General features: G+C 42.9%; 1 protein-coding gene across 1 annotated transcript; it reads left to right on the forward strand.

Annotated features, from left to right (window-relative positions):
- Positions 1-249: 249 nt before the first annotated feature.
- Positions 250-14,763, forward strand: Naa20 (N-alpha-acetyltransferase 20, NatB catalytic subunit). Its single transcript, XM_052722835.1, has 6 exons — positions 250-371; positions 5,834-5,858; positions 8,227-8,317; positions 8,913-9,048; positions 13,718-13,863; positions 14,240-14,763. The coding sequence occupies exons 1-6, from the start codon at positions 319-321 to the stop codon at positions 14,323-14,325; spliced, it is 537 nt and encodes a 178-aa protein (XP_052578795.1). The 5' UTR covers positions 250-318; the 3' UTR covers positions 14,326-14,763.
- Positions 14,764-16,001: the final 1,238 nt, after the last annotated feature.

Genomic DNA, 16,001 nt, shown 5'->3' on the forward strand with positions numbered 1-16,001 from the left:
GACCACTTCCTGGCTAATACTGTAAAGCATCTTCGTGGTTTTGAAGCTCGTTTTTATGATTTGGCTTCCTGACCCCAGGTTCTTCCTCCTTGCTAGATCATTCTGCCTACTTTCTGGAAAAGGTCTGCAGGTTAGGAGCACCAAGGCAATTGCTGATTTCCGCCGCCAGAGAGAGCTGCGTCGCTATCCTTGTTGCCCAGCAACCTCTAGTCCGGAAGTACTTCTTTGTCCCGCCCCATGGCGGCCGCGCGCGCGAGCACTTCCGGCAGTGCGGGCGCGGGGTCGCGCTGAGCGGGCTTGGAGGCTGGCTGCGGCGCGATGACCACGCTCCGGGCCTTCACCTGCGACGACCTGTTCCGCTTCAACAACATGTGAGTGAGGCACAAGCCAGCCGCTCCCTCCGCAGCGCGGGCCGGGGTCAGCCCCGCGGGGCCGTGGGCCGGGTGGGCGCTGCGCGGGTGCGCTGCCCGGTGACCTTGGCCGAGGCTCGGCGTTCGGGGTGCGCTGGGGAGATGCCGAGCTGGGCTGGACACCGGCCTCCCCGACCCGGGCTCACAGCGGAGGGTGGGCCGGGAGCCGGCGCCGTGCTGGTTAAATTGTATCCCAGTGAAGTAACCTTGCTGTGCTCGGGGCCCTCGCAGCAAGTTGTGGTTTGGGCTTGGTAGTTACTGTAGCTGAGCGCCCCAAAGCTGAGCGCTTTAAAAAATAATAATAATAAAAATAAAAAAGGTGTCTCATTTTGTAATCCTGGCTTCCTGGAACTCACTGTTAGACCTGGCTGGCCTCGAACTCCCAGATCCTTCTGCCTCTGCCTTCCTAGTGCTGGGATTAAAGGCGTGTGCCACCACTATACTTGACTAGAGTACATTTTATGTGTGTGGGGGGGGGGGGGGGGGGCGGGGGTCCGCTGTGCTCAGGAAACCCCGGTGCTGTGGTTTCTATTCAATCCAAGTTTTAAAGACCTGTGATTTGCAGTTCTCCCTCTCTCGCTTTTTAAAAGAAAAAAATACATTAGTTTGGAAATTTATGATCATTTAAAAAGCTAAACATTTCACCGTGACCTCCTGTGGACACATCACCTGGATTATTCGCTTGATGTAAGTTTCATCACTTATTGTATGTAGGACAGAGTAGTGAGAACTACAGACCAGGTGGTTCAAGTTTCATTTGGGAAAGAACTCTGGGATGAGATAACTATGGATGAACCTTGATGAAGGAAATATAGTGAGGAGGAAGTTTGGGGGAAGGGCACAGGTGAGAAACCGGGAGTGTAAAGCAAGGGTAGGCCTTTGCTTACAGGTGAAACTAGTTTTAGGTACCATGTTGAGACGTTCAGATCCAATCCTGTGCGATTTCTATTAGGCCCGGCTTGTGTTGAATCCTCACTGCATGTAACACCTCTGGCAAGCGCTCATGTGATAATAAGCCGTTTAATCTTCACACATGCTGTCGTGTGCTGATGTCCTTCCTCAGTTTATAGGTGAAGGAAGGCATTGCACACACACAGAGCCCTTACGAGGGAGTAGGTGGAGAAAGGAATCTTGTCCTAGGAGATTCACCCTGGTGGTTGTTAAATTGGTCCCATGGAGCTAGAGAGAGATGGTTCCGTAGTTAAAACACTGGCTGCTCTTTCAGAGGACAGGGGTTCACTGCACATGGAGGCTCACACCTGACTGTAATACCAGTTCCAGAGGCTCTGATGTCCTCACCTGGCTTCCATGGGCACCCCACACACTGTGGTGAACAGACATATATGCAGGCAAAATACCACACCTATTAGATGATGAAAAAAGTTGTTCCTAGCACTCAGGAGGCTAAGGCTGGAAGATCACAAGTCTGAGGTTCTTTGGTATCTACGGGAGATTGCTTCTAGTTCCCACCAGACACCAAAATCCAGTGATGTGCACCCTCCTGATTATAGTGGTGTGGTATGCAAATAACCCAAGCACTTCCCATGTACTGTAAGTCATCAATAGGTTACTTATATAATGCAATGTACATGTTTTATAAATAGTTCCAATACTGTTGTTTAGGGAATATGATGGGGGGGGGGCTCTATAAAGGTAGAGACACATGGTGTTTAAGAAAACTTCAGTCTGAGTTCTGAGCCAGTGAGTACACGGTGATTGATTAGAGGAAGTAGAGCAGGCAGGTAAGCCATTGAGGAGTCCTTGGCAATGGCCTAGAAGGATGGGAGATGCTTTGTAGATGATACAGTGCCTGAAGTATTGGGAATAGACAGGAGAATCAGTTTTGAAGACTTAGAAGACTGTGGTTTAATATGGGAATGGATAAAGTAGAAGAAAATGCACATGAACACTTTTTAAACATTAGATTTTAGCTCACCTGGCTTGGTAACGCCTCTTCTTGTTAATGCCAACAAAGGAGCCTACTTTTCTCATTTCTGATAATAGGCCGTGTTAGGAAACAGTGAGTCATGGGTTAGGTGGTGGTGAAGGGATTGAAAGAAGCAGCCAGTGCAGATCATTTCACATATGTGCTGTTGCTGGAGACACAGCAGTGAGAAGAACAGAAATCACTTGGTGTCATAGAATTTATATTTTAGAGAACAGGTAGGTGAATAATATATAACAATAGAGGTTTTATACATATATATGTACATACGTATGTATATATTCACACACAAGAAGCAGGGAATAGAAACTTTAGTGAGAAGGAATACAGCTTCGGGTCGGGTATTGAAGGATGTCAGGGAATAAGATGGATCGTGGGTACCTGGGCTGGGGTATCCGTTTATCTGGACAGGAGGTGGTAGCCTGTGCAGTGGGAGTCTAGTCAGTGCTAAAGCTTGAGAGATGGGTCTGAGAGTCTCAAGGCCTGGGTCTTGGAGGCTTCTCTGACAGATGCACTGAGATGCCCAGTGGGTCAAAAGATTGGGTTTTAAGGATCAGCACTCTGAGGATAGTGTCAGTTGGCCAGGAAGCTAGATGACATCAACGATGGAAGGAATGTTTAAAAAATGAAAACAAAGCTCTACACTGTCCCCTCAGAGTGCCAAATGCTAGAGTAAGTGAGACTGATAGGCCAAACCGAGGTGGGAGGAAATCTGGGGTGGGGTTCCAGAAGCCAGCTAACAAGAGGACTCCAAGTAGGAGTGGTCGTGGCTGAGTGTGTGCCACATCTCTACACTCCTTTCAGGGAGAGGCAGACAGACCTGCACATACAGGCGTGTGTGCCACATCTGCACACTCCTTTCAGGGAGAGGCAGACCTGCACATACAGGAGAGGAAGAGTTGAGGGAGGTGTCCTGAATGGTGAGGAGGGTGCGGTCGGCCAGCCTGTGTAATGGCAGAAGAGAAGCAGCATCTGGGTGCAGGTGCTTTTAGTGGGTGAAGTCAGCCTTAGGCCTTTGGCAGTTTCCTTGTGATTGACTGCATTTGTGTGGAAGGAGATGAGGAAGGGCAGCCTGTTAGAGTTGAGGTGAGCCAAAGATGTGAAGTAGTTGAGAAGTGGAGGGTGCGGACTCCACAGGGCAGGGCCACAGCACCCAGAGGTCCTCAGGATTAGTTCATGACTTCCGTCAAGTCAAAGCTGTTCTCACTCACAGTGCTAAGGAGGTGGTTTTGCAGGCATCCAGTCTCTTCAATAGCAAGCATTACAAGCACTAGAGGAGTCAACTGTTTCTCTTTTCAATCAGACACTGAAAAACTACAATGCCACTGTCACTTGTTTTTTGTTTACATCACTAGATTTCTTGGTAAAATTATTCATGTCAACATGTAATATATTTATTTTTGAATGAAGAACTTAAAATTGGGAATATTTATATAGCCCGTATAGCTTAAGGTTTCTATTGCTGTAATAAACACAGACCACAAATATCCTGGGTCAGAGTCAACTGAGGGAAGCCAAGGCAGGAACCTGGAGGCAGGAAGTGAAGCAGAACCCATGTAGGAGTGCTGGTTGCCGGCTTCTTCCTCTGGCTTGCTCAGTTTGCTTTCTTATACACACTAGAACTACCTGCCCAGGGATGGCACCACCCACAGTGGACTGGGCCCTCCCACATCAGCCATTCACTGGTCAAGAAAATGCCTCATAGACTTGTCTACAGGCCAGTTTTGTGGAGGCACTTTCTCAAATGAGATTGCCTCTTCCCAGATGTCTAGGTTTATATTGACAAAAAACCAACCAGTACACTTTATAAATAAATACACTAGGGTTGTTTTAAGTGTAACGTGGGTTTTTGCATGGATTAAACACAAAACTCCCAGTTACTAATGTATTGGTGTTGCATTAAGGAACAAAATAAAAGCACTTCCCCTTGGTGTCATTTAAGCAAGAGCAAGTCCAGAATTGAAGCCTCTACTTAATGCTCCCTGTGTCCTCCATCCTCTGTCTGTTGCATGAGTCTTCATCTCTGCCTGCCTGAAGGCTGTCTTGTGAACCTGTCCCTGTGTTCTGTTTCTGTTCCTCACAAAGGGCTTCACTCTGTCTTTATAGAACAGCACAGAAAGCATCACATTGGCAAAGAGTGGGATACTTTACAGAAATCTGTAACCGATTTTACAAGGGATTCCATCTCTTGCTCCAACTGATCCTAACTGACCAAGACAACAAACAGCATCACACATATCATTGTTTATCAGCCAATATCCAAACACTGTATTTGACCTTTATGGAGGATATTCATTTTAGGGGACTGCTTCAACCTCTGTGTCTGCTGCTTCCTGCAAGTGATGCACATGCATTGTTCTCAGTCAGGGCCATGAAAGAGTATGTAACTTAAGGTTACAGCTATGTATTAGGTTCTAAAAATTGATTACATGGGTGATCAAAGGCAAGTAAGGTTGATTGTTACATTGTTCTTTTAAAGGCAGGTTAAACAAACAGAATGAGTATACATACAGTAGGCTAACAGTCAAGTGATTTCAAGTGTGTTAACAGCTCTGGCCTGGAGGTCTAGCAAAAGTTCCATTCTCTTAGGATGTAAGAGATATTTTCATAATACTCCACCGGCACAGGTTTTGAAACCCAAAAGGTTGAGAACCGTTGGACTAGAGGAATGTCTACCTGATGTCCTTCAGAGTTCAAAGATTGACAGAAAGGGAAATAGTTGAAATAGCTGCTTTTGAGCCTGGCAAAAGACTGAATAGGAAAGTGAAGGATGAGAGATGGTTGGAGATGTTTTCAAGAACGCTCAGTTTGGGGTTGTGTGATGGGACATGTTGGGTAGTTGCTGCCAGCACCAGGGCTTGGTTAACAGGAGGAAGCAGGATGGAAGTACAGTGAATTGGGTTGAAAGTACATGGGGTCAGTGAGGATTTGTAGTAGTAGGGAAAAAAGTGAAGGTGGGGTAGTACTCATTGAGAAGGGGTAAACTATAAGGAAGGGCCAGAGGTAGGCAGGGGTGACTCAATAGGGAGCAGGTGAGTTGACTGGCTGTACATACGAAACACATACCAAACTGGTCCTCATGTCTACAGAAGTGCAGGAGTCGGATGGAGTTAGCTGTAATTCTGCTTGTTAAGAAGCAGTTAAATGAAAAGGTACAGATCCCTTTATTGGGGCCACATGTGGCTACTGGGTCATTTAAATCATTTTCTTTGGTTCTCAGGTTGCTTTCAGAGTTGTAGAAGAAACACATTTTGTTTTTTGTTTGTTTGGTTTTTGAGATAGGGTGTAATCCTGGCTGTCCTGGAACTCTCTCTGTAGACCAGGCTGGCAGAGAGCTGCTTTAATCCCATGAGTGCTGGCGTTAAAGGTGTGTGCCAGCCCATATTTTGTTTTGATTAACATAATCTCTGTAGTTTTCACAAGTTTACTTAAATTGAATTCAGGAATTCTTATTCTTGCCATTTCTTGTTTTTTTCAGTAACTTGGATCCACTTACAGAAACTGTATCCTTTTTTGAGAAAAAAGTAAAACTAAGGATTATTTATGAAGAAAAAGAAAATTGGAGAAACAGAAGGAAAAAACAGATGAGTACTGGAAAAAAGTTGAAACACGTAGGTTTTGAATAGCATAAGAACATTGAAAGTGATTACAAAAATGAGAGTGGAGTGGCCTTAGGCTTGCCCACACACTGTTAATATAACGACTTTCTGTGAATCAGGACTACCGGAGCTCTGCTGCTCACCTTGGCCAGCCACAGTAAACCTGGCTGTACACAGCAGCAACAGAACAGTGACTGGGGGCCTCCCTCTGCTGTGAACCAAATCTAGAGGGGACGGGTAGCTCGGGGTACACCTACTCCGTGATGTCTCCAGCAGCCATGCTCATGAGCACCTGGGTCTTTGGGTCTAGATAGCTTCCAGAATCCACCTTTGTATCTGTGTTTCTGGCTGTGCAGTCAGCAGAGGGGAGGTGATCTCTTTGGGAAGCACTATAAGCCTCTCTGTCACTGGCCAGTATCTGTCTCCTGATGTGTTGCTGAAGTGAATAAAGGATTTTGGTAATAGCAATTTCTCTCATCTCAGTAGAAAATGAGCAAAAAGTGTGGTAAATAAATTAGGGTATTCTTGATTCCGCTGCAGTAACAGATCGGTGGCTTACATCACAAATAGGATTTCTAGACCATGTTCCAGCAACACAGTTAACAAGTACAATCACCAAGAGGCCACATCAGGAACGGTGTAGAAAAAGCAGAAAGCTCAGAGTATTGAATGGTCTATCTAGGTTTCTGAAGAATTGTGTATCACAAAAACTTCCATTGTATAGTAAAATAGGGAAAATAGTAGACTGCAAGTCAACTTACTTTGAATGTATAAGCCCTAGTGTTTATGTAGGGAGTGGAGATATTTATGGGAGATCTCTGGGTTTCTCCATCAAGCAGAAGAGATGGTTGTAGTGTCAGTTGCTGGATGGCAGGAAGACCAGCTGGCTTGCCCTGTTGAGTTCTGGAAGAAATGGCTACCCTTTAGAGGAGAGTTTGAAGACTAGCCCTCAGGAGGTCTTTCTGGGAACTTTTTAGTAAAAGTGTATTATTAATAGGGTCATCTTATGTGATTGCACCAGAAAGCTGACACTAAGGTGAAGCAAACACAGTAGTGAACCATAGCAGTAAGGACCCCCAGGTTGAAGAGTAACTATTCATTTACCCTTTCCAAGCCATAGGGTCTCGCTCTGTGTCCTAGTGTGGCTTGAATTAGATAGAGATGCTTCTGCTGTCGTGCTGGGGTTACAGGCACAGGCCAGGCCAGGCAGGCATTTCCTTTCAACATAACTGACTCCTTAATACATTTAATAGTTGCACAGCAGCAGTCAAAGTAGAAACTAGCTATTGATTTTCCAGTGCAATTCAGGAAATAAAAATGTACTGAGCAGCTGTATGCCAAGTAGTTGAGTAAATCTGAGAGAGACTCAATTTCCAGTCACAGGGTAGACGGAACGTGAATAAGAAGTGATCTCGCCGGGCGGTGGTGGCGCACGCCTTTAATCCCAGCACTCGGGAGGCAGAGCCAGGCGGATCTCTGTGAGTTCGAGGCCAGCCTGGGCTACCAAGTGAGTTCCAGGAAAAGGCGCAAAGCTACACAGAGAAACCCTGTCTCGAAAAACCAAAAAAAAAAAAAAAAAAAAGAAGTGATCTCAGATGGTGAATGGCATATATAGCCTTAGGTAACAATCTGATCAGCATGGAGGCATACTGTGTATTAGATTCTGCTTTTTACTAGATGGTACCATATCCATGCTGCATTTCCAGGCAGTTTTGCTAAAGATTAGTGTTAATGTAAAGATTCCATTTCATAGTATATTTAGAGAAATTACAATGTTCTAAGCAGATGATAAAATGACAATGCTTTCTTTTTCATGTGTGTGTGGACAGCATGTAGAGGCTAGAGGTTGATGTCAACCGTCTTTCTTAATCACTCTCTACTTTATTTACACACCCTCCCCAAGTGCTGGCATTCCAAGCAGGTAGCCATGCCCATCCAGCTTTTATGTGGGAGATAGGTATCTGAGCTCCAGTCCTCACAACTATGCAGCAAGCACTTGATCTACCAAGCCACCTCTTCATTTTTTGTTTTGTTACTCTACAGAGCCCTGGCTGTCCTGGAACTCACTATGTAGACCAGGCTGTCCTCAAACTCAGAGATCCCAATGCCTCTCTCTTCCTCCTGAGTGCTGGGATTAAAGGCACACACCACCATGCCTGGCTATCTGATAATATATTTTTAAATGAACCCCCCTCCTACACACACCCCAAAATATCCTGTAATGAAGAACCTTTTGCTGCTTATTACGCCTCATATTCCTTAACAGGTCTAGTATGGGATTCCTTTTTACTTACAGTACCTTGCCCACTGGCCAGAGTATTTCATCGTTGCAGAGGCACCTGGCGGAGAACTAATGGGTTATAGTAAGTACAGTACCACTAGTACTTTTTTGGGTGAGTAGAGATTTTAATACAGGTTTCAGTCTGCTTTACTCTATAGAATTTGAAGCAAACTGTGAAGGATGGGATTTTATGTTCTGATCACTTACCAACACTCTACCACATCTGTGTCCAGCCTTGTGCTAGGCCAAGAGCTCCAGCAGTGAACCTAACAAACATGATTTAAGTCTTTTTGGATATTTCATTCCATGTTAGATTCCTATATAGCTTGCTTGGTATATAATGCAGCGATTAAAGCATATGCACTTAACTAATTTCTAAAAAAAAACTTGAGCTATGAATTGCTATGATTATATATAATACACTGTGAATGTAACTTCAAATGTAGCTTATTCAGACAAAAAGTATCCTTAGTTGTCTTTCTTGGTTTTTAGTTTATCATTTTTAAATATTTGAAGTCTGACTTTAGAAGTAAGTATAGAATATTTGCAAGTGGAGTTTCAAATCCAAGTATTAAAACTTTGGTACATTTTTATTATAAAAGATGAATGACAAACAGTAATTCTACATTTATGTGCAAACTAGTGTATTAATTTCTGATGCAATTTTCTGTTGGCAGTTATGGGCAAAGCAGAAGGCTCAGTAGCTAGGGAAGAGTGGCATGGACACGTCACAGCTCTGTCTGTCGCCCCTGAATTCCGCCGTCTTGGTTTGGCTGCTAAACTCATGGAGTTACTAGAAGAGATTTCAGAAAGGTGAGAGCCATTTTTTCAAGTACAGCTAGTGATTTATGAACCCTGTTTTGCTGTTGAATATCTGAAGGGTGTTTTCATCTAGTGAGTGTGTGGAACTGACTCAGAGTAATTTCATTTTCAGCTTGTAGTAGTTCCTACAGTTCTGTCAGATTCATAGTGGTATAGTTGCTGCTCCTTTGCTATTGAGGAAAACTAACACAGTGTGACTGGTCGTAGACCTGAGTTAGCTGACGGGTTGGAATCAAACATGACCAACCTTTCAAGGAAGGTCTTTGGTGATCTTGGCACTATGGGAGATGTCTCTAGGCCTAAAGTAGTTCAGTTTTAAGTTTGTTTCTGTTCTAACAGCTAGTAGCCATTTATAGAAAAAGAAATAAAATGCTAAGTCCGGCCGGGCGGTGGTGGCGCACGCCTTTAATCCCAGCACTCGGGAGGCAGAGCCAGGCGGATCTCTGTGAGTTCGAGGCCAGCCTGGTCTCCAAAGCGAGTTCCAGGAAAGGCGCAAAGCTACACAGAGAAACCCTGTCTCGAAAAACCAAAAAAAAAAAAAAAAAAAAAATGCTAAGTCCTTTATTTTTAACTATGGCCATCCACTAATGAAAGAGAAGTATACTGTTGAGCACTGAATGACTTCTTAAACCCTGAAACACATGTAACATAACCCATTTCCACTGGTTTTCATGTAAGTACTAGTTTAATCATAGCAAGTGTTAGAAGCCTATTTCATAAAAATTCTGTCATCAAAAGGAAATGTAGCAGTAATGGGTGTGTAGAATTTTGATGTTTTCCCTGAACACCTAAAATAGCCTGTGGCCAGAGCTAAGCACATCTGGCAACAGAATAGTTTTGCTGAAAAAGAAGTCTTTTTTTTTTTTTTTTTTTTTTTGGTTTTTCAAGACAGGGTTTCTCTGTGTAGCTTTGGTGCCTGTCCTGGATCTCGCTCTGTAGACCAGGCTGGCCTTGAACTCACAGAGATCCACCTGGCTCTGCCTCTCCCCAGTGCTGGGATTAAAGGCGTGCGCCACCACTGCTTGGCTTTTTTTTTTTTTTTTAAGGTTTATTTATTATGTATACAGTGTTCTGCCTGCATGCCAGAAGAGGACGCCAGTTCTCATTACAGATGGTTGTGAGCCACCATGTTGTTGCTGGGAATTGAACGCAGGACTTCTGTAAGAACAGCCAGTGCTCTTAACCTCTGAGCCATCTCCCCAGCCTTTGTGATATTCTGAAAGTTCTCCCTGGACTGAATATTAGGAGGAAGATAGAACACACACATTTATTAATGACGTTACTATATGGTAGACAGGCAAAGAGGAAATGGGTTCTGACGAGCTGTAACCTTAGGCATATGTATTTATGGATTTTATTAATAGGTCTTATATTCTGTCTTTTTAGGTAAGAAAATTACTAATCTGTCTTCCTTTCCAATTTCTGAGACTTCATTATTTTGTGTGAAGTATACACACATAAGCATTATATTGATGCCTTTTTGGATGCACATTAAATCATGTAGAATATAATATTCATATAGGAGTAAAGAATAAAAATCAACTTAAAAGAGAAAGTAAGTAGCAATGAATGACTAATGACTCCAGTGACATGGGCTAAGGATGTAGCTCAGTAGTCAAGTACAAGACCCTGGGCTCCATCCCCAGCAGTACCAAAAAGAAAAATAATGCTTATTCTGTTTATAGGAAATATATGTAAGATTATAAAGATTGAAAATAAAATATTAAATTATCCTACAAAGTATAGCCAAAAGGAAGTTGATTTCTTCATATTGTAAGGGGCCACTGCATACAGATAAAGGACTTAGCTGGGAATCTGGCATGATGCAAGCACGAGGGCCAGAGTTCAGATCCCCAGAACTTATGTGAGAAGCTCACCACGGTAACATACCTCTTGGCTCAGTTCTCATAAGGTAAGATAGAAGGTAGAGACAAGAATCCCCAGAAGCCCATGAGCTAGCTAGCTGATACACACAGTGGAGAACAAGCAAGGCAGGAAGACGGAGATCCACGGTTGTTCTGACTGCCACACGTGCACCATGGCATGTTCACACTCAAAGATGTTTTTCAAAATTTTAATCCACCAAGTGTAACAATGTTATATATCCTGGAAACTACAAGAAAAATGGATAAATTGTTACTGAGAGCTGAACGTGCCTCTCTGTAAAAGCTGTCAGGTGGAAGTCAAGTAGGGTACAGAACATAGGTCAGCAAACTTTTCCAGAGCAGAGGGGACAGACTGCAGCCACACAGGATCTGTTACATAGATTTTCTATCTAGGCAAACAGTTTAAAAGCCATTCTTAGCATGAGGGTGGTGCAAAAGGAAATAGTTTGCAAGTCAACCCTATCTTAAGAGTAGCTAGACTTTTTCTACAACAAAAGCCATGTCAGATTTCCAGGCCAGGAATCCTATCACCCAGGAGGATTGCTGTGAATCCAAGGCCAGTCTGGGCTATCCACAGTAAAAAGACTGGACAAAGTGTGTTAGTGTGTGTGTGTGTGTGTGTGTGTAGGGAGTCACTTAAAGTAAGGTCAGTTTTACAAAAGCAAAACCAGTCTTTAGGCTAAGGTCTCCTTGACAGTGTAAGGAAGGGCGATCTGAGGAAAAGGCACCAGAGTGCACAAGCTGCAGAAACACTGCTGGTGAATAGCTTCAGGGAGTCAAAAGAATACACCAGGAGCCAAGGTGTTTGACTGATGATTCATTAGCTGTAGTGTAGAGAGCAATCTAGAAAACAGAGGTGAGGAGAGTATCTTAACCTGAAAAAAGTTTGTACAAAACCTTGTAGAGTGTTTAATGACAGTCTGCAGCCAGGGACAAAGGTCAGTCAGCTCCTCTTCAAAATTTACTGGAACTCCACACAGCAAAGGAAAGTAAGAAAAAATGGAAAAGGACTGAGAGGCAACAAAACTGTTGTCGCAGACAGAATGCTTAAGTACTTAGAATTAATTAAAAACAATAGATTTTAATATACCAACAGTAAAACCTAGAAAGAGGTGAGGTGTCATTAAAATTGGCATCAAAGCATTAATATGCTTGAGAAAAATCTAAGCAAAACCATGCGAGAGTACTTTTAACGTCTATAGTGGTGGACCTAGATGGAAAGAAACTACTGTGAGTTTTGGGACCAGCCTTAAGGCCAAAGTAATTATAGCCAGAATCCTACTGGGGGCGGGGGTGTTAAAAGAAACAGCAACAAAACTATGACAAAATACTCTTGAGCAGTGGGTAGATTGGCCCTGTCAGGTCAGGTCAGATGTGTGGCAGACTTGGTGCTGGAGCAGCTATGGGTAAAGAAAGCGAATCTTGGCATACCTGAGGCTGCACTGTAGATCAGCGTGGAAAGGTAAAGATGATGGGACAAGTGGATGGGCAAAACGTCTCCCTGGTTACTTCTTTATTACATACACATTCTAGATTTATTAAGAACGTGGATGTGGAAAGGAACTTTGAGTGTAACATGGGAAGTGTCTCTATGACCTCAGTGTAGAGAACTTCTTAAGCAGGCTGTAAACAGTGCTAACCATACAAGGAAGGCTCATTACTCCACATTTAACTAAGTGGAGTAGCTTTGCTCACCCAAAGATAACCAACCTGAAAGTTTGCAGAAAACCCAAAACATTGCAGAATATTCAGCACACACAAGGGAATAGTGACTAGGAAAAACCAGAAAGGTCACTAAGTGCTGTACAAAAGGAGAAATGTAAGTGGTCAGTAGGTATAATTATCTCAGTAGTTAATGTCACACCAAGATACCATGTCTCACCAGATGGTGGTTGTACACACCTTTAATCCCAGCACTTGGGAGGCAGAGGCAGGTGGGTTTCTGTGAGTTCGAGGCCAGCCTGGGCTACCAAGTGAGTTCCAGGAAAGGCACAAAGCTACATAGAGAAACTCTGTCTCAAAAAACCAAAAAAAAAAAAAAAAAGAAAAAAGAAACCATGTCTCATGTACTAGGCATGTACTTGGTATAAACAGGTTAGAATCTAATCAAGCTTACAGTGTACATATACCAGAGACATAGCAATGATATCCCTAATCAGACATTGTATCAGGAGATGTTCAACAAAAGTATCCATAATTAATAGAACTGGAAATGTTTCTAGAGGACCATGGGCAAGCTATATTTTCATATAATGAAATACTAACTAAGGTGACTATAATAGCCTCTAGCAGCAACTCAGGAGGCTCAGTACTGACTGAGGGCACTCACAGAGCAATCCCTAAACTGTGATTGTGCTTATATAAAGCTCACAACCAGAACTAAACCTTAGTAGGTGACAAACAAGGAGATAATAGCCTGAACACAAAATTCGGATGTGGAGACCTTTGAAATGAGATACTAATGACAAAGTCTGGCAGTGGACGGACTTCAAGGCAGTCACCAACACCCTAGAGCAACTATACTTGGGTCATTTGTTATAAAAGATGTCATCTGCAAGGTTATTACCATTAGTCAATAATGATAATAATTTGATGTCATTTTGTAGCCTAGGCTGGCCTTGAGCCCACAGTTCTCTCAGCTCAGTCCCAACTGCTAGGATTACAGGCATGAGCCCTAATGCCTGTCACAAGTATTTTTAAAGATCTATGCCAGTTACTGCCTAGAGTTCTCAACAGTTTTAACATTTTCTTTTCTTTTTTTTTTTTTTTTAAAGAAAAGGTGGATTTTTTGTTGATCTCTTCGTAAGAGTGTCCAATCAAGTTGCAGTCAACATGTACAAGCAGCTGGGTTACAGCGTCTACAGGACAGTCATAGAGTACTACTCAGCCAGCAACGGGGAGCCTGACGAAGATGCCTATGGTAAGCAAGCTCCTTGCCATGGCAGTAACTCCAAGAGAAAGTCAAAATAGTTATTTCCCTCACAGGCCTAAATACTCATTTTAATAAATCCAGAAGAATCACGTTTATGAACTTAGTAATAGTTAACCACTAGTTGGTTAGTCTAAATTAATTTCTATAAATGATCATTTCATGGTAAAGAACATTAGTTGACTCTGAGGTGGGGTTTGGTTAGTACCTGGCATGCTTGCAGTTGGGAGTCTCATAAGTACACACCACTTAGGTAGGATTGCAAGGAGGGCACAAAACCTGATGGGAGCCTAACCCATACACACACTCCAGTTGATTCTGAAAAGTTTGGTATTGGTTGCTTACATTAATCTTTGCTTCCCAACAGATATGAGGAAAGCACTTTCCAGAGACACCGAGAAGAAATCCATCATACCGTTACCTCATCCTGTGAGGCCTGAGGACATTGAATAACCATAGGCAGTGGTTCTTAGGCAGGCGTTCCAGACAAGTTTGTGGACATAATTATTTTCATAGGATGATCTTGGAGCTCTACTAGGAGGAAACGGATCATTTAGGTCTTAAAGACTTCATGAAAATACAGGCTATAAACTTCAAATCTCATCGTTCCAATGAGCAATAGCATACATGTTCAAACTGTTTGCCATAGTAAAATTCAATCAAGGCAGCTAAGTCAGAAGAACACGATCCACTCTCATGGTTGACAGTATGCAGTACATGCCAAGGAAAGACTCCCTCCATCCTCCTAACTCCTGTGCCTGAGAACCACTGCTGCACATATATAAATATATATATATTTTATTTTGTATTGAACTGTTAATTGAAGCTTTAAAAGCATATATGAAATGTATAAATCTGAGATGTATAGTAAAATACATTGTTGACTATGAATGTTTTCTGAAGTTTGTTGTCTTTTAATCCTGATTATGGAGGGTTATTGTTTAGGATATGGTGCCTCTCTCTGTTTTGACTTTTATATAAAACATTTTTTAATGCACATCTGAAATCATCCCTGTCTGGCATGTGTGAAAGTCTTCCCAAATAACACCTTTCCTCCTGCTGGTCCCAGATCTTTTCTGCTAACACTGGTCAGTCCGTCTTTGAACGTGAGACTATAGAGGGGAGACAATCTAACTCCTAAAGGCCATGTGATTAGATCACAGGCATGTATTGAAGTATTCCGGCAGTAAAGAATAACAACAACAAAAAAACAAAACCAAATACCCATGTGAAACGACCATTAAAATGCATGTGTGTTGGCATTCTTTTTTTTCTTTGAGATAAGGTCTTGTTTCTGTTGCCCAGGCTGGCCTTGAACTCGCCTCCAGTAATCCTCCATCTTGCCCTCAAGTGATAGCACCTGATTTAAAAGCATTTTCTTTAGAAAGGTCTTATTTTGGGATACTAAAGTTGGGGAGAATGGATTTGTTCTCCTGAGAGGAATAGCATTGCCTTCAAGCCTTTCATACTGGCACACGTTTGTTACCTGTGAACTTGAAGAGCAAAGTCACTAATTTTCGTCTTAATGTATAAGCAACATAAGCAGAACAGCTCTAGGAAGACCTAGTTATGGAACTAGCATTCTGATCTGCTGTCACCTCCAGCTTGAATCTGCACCACTCAAAGGATCATCAGTGACAGATTGCCTTCCTGACTAGCAGACTTCAGCTGACACCTGAGCCTGGTGCTGGTCTGGTGGCTAGAAACATCTATCGCTTACTCAGTACTGTTTTCTTCTAAAAATTATCTTATTTTCAAGACCAAATTTAGTAATATTACTAAGCTGCTTTTATTCTCTTAGGTGGATATACTGACATTTAATAATCAGTTGTTTACTAATGGTTCTTATAGGTAAAAACCAGTTCTAGGCATTGGGTAGTGAACAACACAAGAAAATATGGCTGTGAAGTACAGATAAAAACAGTGCCTCCAAGACCAGGCAAATGTACGTCACAATGTGAGCAGCACCAACAAGTATGTTCCCGTGCCCTTTCAGCGTCCTCACTGAGCACACAGTCACTATGGGTCCTTTGGACATGTGCTGTTTTATGGCAACTGTTAAGCATCAGTTAGGAGCTCACATGTTCTACAGCATGTTGGACGATGCATTTTCTCGAGGCAGACGGAAG

This window comes from Peromyscus californicus, unplaced genomic scaffold (assembly GCF_007827085.1).
Source record: "Peromyscus californicus insignis strain IS unplaced genomic scaffold, ASM782708v3 Scaffold_7__1_contigs__length_154581171, whole genome shotgun sequence".
In the NCBI taxonomy this organism is placed as follows: Eukaryota; Metazoa; Chordata; class Mammalia; order Rodentia; family Cricetidae; genus Peromyscus; species Peromyscus californicus.

Coding starts and splice junctions, on each gene's coding strand:
- Naa20 (XM_052722835.1), top strand. CDS start 319: ATGACCACGCTCCGGGCCTTCACCTGCGACGACCTGTTCCGCTTCAAC. Junction 372..5,833: donor CTGTTCCGCTTCAACAACAT/GTGAGTGAGGCA, acceptor TGTTTTTTTCAG/TAACTTGGATCCACTTACAG. Junction 13,864..14,239: donor GCCTGACGAAGATGCCTATG/GTAAGCAAGCTC, acceptor GCTTCCCAACAG/ATATGAGGAAAGCACTTTCC.